At 35.4% G+C, this 6,016-nt stretch overlaps 1 protein-coding gene across 1 annotated transcript in view; it reads right to left on the minus strand.

The window, feature by feature from the left end:
• LOC109827317 (phosphoinositide phosphatase SAC4-like) overlaps positions 1-6,000 on the minus strand; it is a 6,346-nt gene extending 346 nt beyond the window's left edge. Inside the window, exons 1-9 of the mRNA XM_020394311.1 lie at positions 5,903-6,000; positions 5,401-5,588; positions 5,229-5,326; positions 5,018-5,151; positions 4,774-4,902; positions 3,175-3,577; positions 1,268-1,389; positions 1,036-1,149; positions 149-349 (exon numbers count right to left, since the gene is read on the minus strand). Of these exons, the coding sequence (XP_020249900.1) occupies positions 149-349; positions 1,036-1,149; positions 1,268-1,389; positions 3,175-3,577; positions 4,774-4,902; positions 5,018-5,151; positions 5,229-5,326; positions 5,401-5,588; positions 5,903-6,000 (1,487 nt within the window). The remainder of the gene's footprint in view (positions 1-148; positions 350-1,035; positions 1,150-1,267; positions 1,390-3,174; positions 3,578-4,773; positions 4,903-5,017; positions 5,152-5,228; positions 5,327-5,400; positions 5,589-5,902) is intronic.
• Positions 6,001-6,016: the final 16 nt, after the last annotated feature.

Raw genomic sequence — 6,016 nt, forward strand, 5'->3', positions numbered from 1 at the left:
AAAGAAAATCATTGTAAAAACTAGTTCAGGCTGACAGATAAAGAAAATGAAGAAAAAGCTTGTTTTAATAATGGAACACACATTGAAACAAGTACAAATGCTACAGTTGCAAATATGGACAAACCAAAAAATAGTAATAATAACTAACCTGGAATAAGATATATCACAAACACAAGCCAAAGTTTCTGGAGTTGATTCAGAAAGATCTTGTGCATCTCCCACTTCATGTTTTCTATCAGACATTGCCGAGTTAGGAAGTCTTTTATGCCCTACATTAGATCTTGTTACTGGTGTACTATTGTTTTCCCGCAGAATGTTGCCATCTGATAGGGATCTTTTCATAAATGACCTATCAAAACAAAAGTAATATTTGCTAAGAAAATATACAGCTATTTACCAAAAAACTTTTTTAATATAAAATCTGAAATGATTTAGCAATATCTGAAGCCGAACAAGGACATATTTAGAGCCTATCCTCGTCAAAGATGATATAGAATTAAAGATAATCAGTATAATAGAATTAGTTAGTGAGAACATAAATCTCTGCTTCAGTACAATTTGAGTTTCAGAATAGTGAAAATCAGCACTTACTCCAAGACTGAAAACATCGAAAACAGAGTGCTTAATGTAAGCTGATAGAGATTCTAATCATGGTAACCTGAGCAAATATCCGTAACTATTAAACAACAAAGCTTTTCTGCTCTTACTGGCTACAATCCTATTCCTATCATTACGAATGAGACTTGGCAGGAGTGCTAGGGCCTAGATAAAGCCCAGCCATGGACCGAGAATGTTTAAAGTTTGGCTCTGACCTGACCCTAGGCTTCTAAGCCTCAATCCTAGCCTTCCTGGATGGTCATTGGTCTTTTCTGACGGCATTACTAAGATTAGAATTTATAAAGGATGCACAATCGTAGATCGTAGAATGGACAATGAAACAAATTGGAAAAGAGAACAGGTGGTGCTGAGTATATAAAGGAAGAACTAGAAAATTTCTCTGTAGCACACAAATTTACAATAAGTACTAAAATTTACCTTCCATTCTCTATCGCAAATCTATTACCACGCCTCTCACCACTGTAGTGTTGATCTGGATCCAGCTCCCAAAGTGCTGGTTTACCCTGTTGAGGTTGGAAATGACCAAGGAATCTGCAATATGAGCAAGTATACTGCATAGTTATTGAATTGGCGTTACAAGAACAGAGGTTCATCTGCAAGTCTATAAGTGCGCAAAGTTCATAAAGACATGGAAATTGGTAGAACCTACAAATTTATTGCAGCTTGTTTTTCAGCATCCATGTAGGCATTGCTATAGTATCTTTGAAGCGTTCTGAAGAACTCCTGTGACTGAGTTGCTGCTTTCCATTGACCTCTTCTCTCAGAGAATATCTGCTTAGCAATACAACGTTGTTATTGAATGTGCTTGAGTTTTGATGAAATAAAATGACGCATGATAACAAAATCTGACCAGATAACAAAACAATTGATGTACATAGTGAAGATAATGATGGCCACTCATGCAAGAGAATAAAATGGACAAGACTGCATGATACTGTATTATATTGATTATTTCTGGAGATAATCAACACAAGAGGTCCTCAAATAAACAATCTAAATTACAGGAATGTTTAATTTTTGCTTGATATATCCTAAATTGTTATCAAAGCAATTCCTTCGAAAAATTTCAACTAAACTTGCTTCGTTTTACACTGTACAATCAGAGCAGTTTTAGAAACCAATCAATTTATATTAACATCAGGTGCAGTCACTTCCAAACAGTGCCGCAACTGCAAAAATGAGGACTAGTAGAAAATTGTCAAACGAATAATCCTCGGCATTTTCAGCTTGACATGATTAAAGAAAAAGTTGACAAGTAGACCAGCAGAAATTGACTCACTGAGAAGTGTCAAAGAAAATTATAAACAGGAGAAAATTTGAAACAGATTTTTTTTTTCTTCTTAGAACTATAAAGAATCAAATTTGGCCAGAGATTGGTAAACCTTTATGCAAATTTTAGGTTTTCATTTAGACATCTGCATTGTCTATGATGATAAACATGAAGCCATAAAATAGTTTCACATGCTAGAGGTATGTCGAATACAGCGACATTAAGAACCCATAAAATTTGTATTGATTACCACACCAACAAAGAATTACCACTCAGCTAGTTCTGTGATGAATCATACAACACCAATAAAGTTAACTAAACTGCATTTTATTCAGGACAGGACTATAGTTTGGTACAAATGCAAAGGATCCAAGTTCTATCTCTTTCTTTTATATGTGTGTATGTATGCATGCATGCATGTATGTATGATATACATACATTGTGCGTGAGCTTTTGAGCAATATGTTGCATGTGCATGTGTGTGTGAGTGTATACATATGTGGATAAGATATTAAAGTTTGCAAGGTACAAAAAGTTTATTCCAATCTTTCATACATCATGATTTGTTCCGGATGGAACATCTACTCCGTTAATCTTTCTTATCATGTCATAACTAAAAGTCTGCACTCTGAAAGCTTTTAGGTGAGAGAAATAGATTTTAGCAAGACAACATATCATGATTTTAGGTATAAACACATATAATGGAGATACTTATAATTCAAACAGAATATGCGTCAAATCCTGAGAAATAAGAAAATAGGATCTAATTCACCAAATATATAATAAGGCATAGTAATTTAAGTAAATAAGCTATAAAATAAAAAACATTAACTCTTCAAAGAAACAATGAATCTGATAAAACGGGTGCGCAGATTGGTGCAACCAACAAATATTGACATATTCTTAATACTCATAGGACTATGGTAAGTAACTCTCTGCCTGGAAACAGTAAGTTATTGGCATGGCCATAGACTTCGATACATACAAATTGACTGCCCCGTGAAGAAAGAATTCAAGAACGATTCAGGGGAAAAAATTACCCTAGCCAAATATATTCATCCACCTGACTTAAGGGTATAAAATACCAAACTATTTTCATTTTCAACCACTCCATATCTCACACTCTTGCAGCTGAGGAGAGAGCATGCCACATATCTTATAATATCAATATACAAGTAATGCGCAATTTATTTTATATAGATCTCCCCATCACAGCTGAAAAAAATTACTTCTTTAAAAGAATTGTTTTATTCCACTAGATGATTAAGAAGACCTTCTTCATGTACCTTATTGTGTGCAGCAGAACCACCATACTGCAGCGCAAGTGTATCACCCATCGTCTCATAAAAGCCCATCAAGTCATTAGCAAGAGGTGCATCAATATCAACTTTTGGAAAACTTATGAAACCCAAGGCATGAAGCTGATGTCCAATAGCAGCTAAACCATAGGCATATTGAGCAACATTTGTACGATCCAAGCAGTCTATACAATTTGTCCTCAGTACACCTTTTTGGAACTTTGGAGGTTTAACCAAATATATTTCACTATTTTCACTTCCTGATGCAGAATTATCAGAAGTGGCTGCATTATCTGCCTGGGTTCCAATTTCAACATTAACACAACCATCATTCCTGTTGTTGCTGTAATTGTGATGGTCATTGTATGCAAATTCATCAGCATCCTCTTTCCTGAAAGTACAATATAGTAATGAGATTAAAATTAAGTGGAAATATTGTCAATCTTCTGAAAGCGCTAATGGTTAGCATGCAACTGCAAGTCAATGATTCTTTGCCCCCTTTACGGTAGAACATTGAAACAGATAAGCATTTGTATTGGACATGTCCTTTTCCAATAAAAATGGGTTTCAGGCTACACATTAAGTTTGCAACCACGTTATGCTTCATTGAAATTCGTCAGCATTTTATGAGCAGCTCCCAATCAATTTGTAAAGGTTGGAAAGAAAGGATCGGGATGGATGTGAATCCTGAACTAAGAAGGGGAACAAGAACATGAAATAAGTAGGATTGTTTTAACCTCCTAAGCAGAAGGCATTGAAGCATAGTCTTAAATTCACAGAATAAACATGCTCTAGTGAGAGGTATTCCTCTCCCAGTTCTTGCTGAGAACATATGCTTAATAATGCAATTTGCATCCTGCGCAAATTAACCATTATAAATGTCAAAGTCCAAATAGTTTTAGAGCTCCTGAGAAGGAGATAATTTCATCATTTTTAGCTTGGAGTATTTAATATGTTTAAATCGAGATATGAATTTATTCAAAACAGAATAAGTAGATGTTTTGAAGGGTATGCAAGAAGATTCTAGGGGAAACTATATGCAAACACTGAAATTACAGAAACATAATGTAATGAAAGTGTCTTAACAGGGCTTATAATGACTTAGTGTTTGTGATCAAACAAAACCAGGAATTTGGCAGTGTGATCACATGCCATCTGGACGTTATATCCACTTTGCAAGCAGGTAAGTTAGATCTATTTATTTCTGGGTAGGGTTGTCAGATAAATGAGCTAGTACGTATTTATTTCTGGATATATCAACAGCATCAGAACTTTCTGGCCTGATATTTGACTCAAAATTTTTGTTCTTCAGAAAGCAACGGAAGAATCAGGGCATCTCAAATGATTTCAAGCAGAGCTTATATTCCTGGATAAATCAACAAAATGCTCAGAAGTTTTTGGTCTCATATGATTTAAAATGGACACTCTTTGCTTATTAAATAAGAGAAAAAAGAGGAGATCAAATAAACCAACAGAAACAGAACCATAAAGAAAGCCAGAATGCTCAACTTACCTAGCGGCTAGCGCGTGAAAATAATGAGAAAAAAAACTTGAACCTAAAGATTGTTTATTTAATTGAGCACTTACAAGATCTGAGGATACTTCAGAGCACCCTCAAGGCTTACAAGTGGTGTCACTTGACAGTAGAAAAAGCCCGTAAGAGTCAAAGCATATGCAGCCACTTTGCCCAGTGTTGCAAGCACATTTGTACCTTTGCTGAAGGAAGAGTTCTTCAAATTTAGAGGTTTAATTCAAGATAGATATTACAAATAGAATTGCATTCTGAACCAGAAATCTATATGAAAGACTGGCAACAACAGTGGCTACAGACCTTCGAGAATGTTTGTTAAGATCCCAATGTAAAAATCTCAAACGATTGTCCTCTGGCAAATCTTTATTTATGATATCAATTGCATTGGCAAATTCTGCACGGAGTATAGATTCCCGAGGCTTCTTCTCTCGTGTCTGCTTGAAATGAAAATTATATCACCGCCAAATCATAATAACAAAAGGTATCAGATTGTAAATAATAATAATAAAACCTTAATCAAGTTCAGAATAATGATCGGGTTTCCATATCTCTTGACAAGGTTCTCAAAATGAAGCCGTGTAGCTTCATAATTTTTGTCCTTCTGCTGCACTGTAAAAAGGGACTAAATGTCAAGGTAAAGACATAAAATCTGGCAATTTGACTAGATCATTTCAACAACTTACAGACGATATCAGGTTTAAGATTCAGTCGCGAAGTTTCCTGAGCCCAGAAAAGGGGTATGGAGCCCCTATTCTGCACCACAGAACTTATCTGAGTCGGAGTTCCTCCAGGACTATCTTCGAAAATAATTTGTTCTGTCTCCACATCATTTGCTACGCTGCCTTTCTCGTTGACTCCGCGTTTTAGATATCTGACTCAGAGAAGGGGCAGGATCTTAAAACATGTGAATAAAAACAAATAACATCCACACATTTGTTCCAAATATTTTTTTATTATCAGCCTTCTTCAATCTACAAGAAACAAAATTTGACTCGCTACTTGTAATTGACATTTACATTTTCTATCACTAATGCGAAAAAGGAAAAGAAGAGACCCATCATCATCTTAGCATTTCCCCATCAAAATAGTTATCTATCAACTGAATAGTAAATGGAGAAGACTCAACAAGATGTCAAACCAATTTCAGCTGCCAAATGCTTATAAAGAGAACTGAAGCAAGGTTACCTGGTGCCTGCATAATGGCGTGAGCGTCTTGCAATGAGTGTCAAATTAAAATCTTTCCCTGATATTGACAGCTTCGCCTGGATCGAGAAAAAAGACATCAGAACATACAAAGTA

Source organism: Asparagus officinalis, unplaced genomic scaffold (genome assembly GCF_001876935.1).
Source record: "Asparagus officinalis unplaced genomic scaffold, Aspof.V1 AsparagusV1_Un137, whole genome shotgun sequence".
Lineage (NCBI taxonomy): Eukaryota > Viridiplantae > Streptophyta > Magnoliopsida > Asparagales > Asparagaceae > Asparagus > Asparagus officinalis.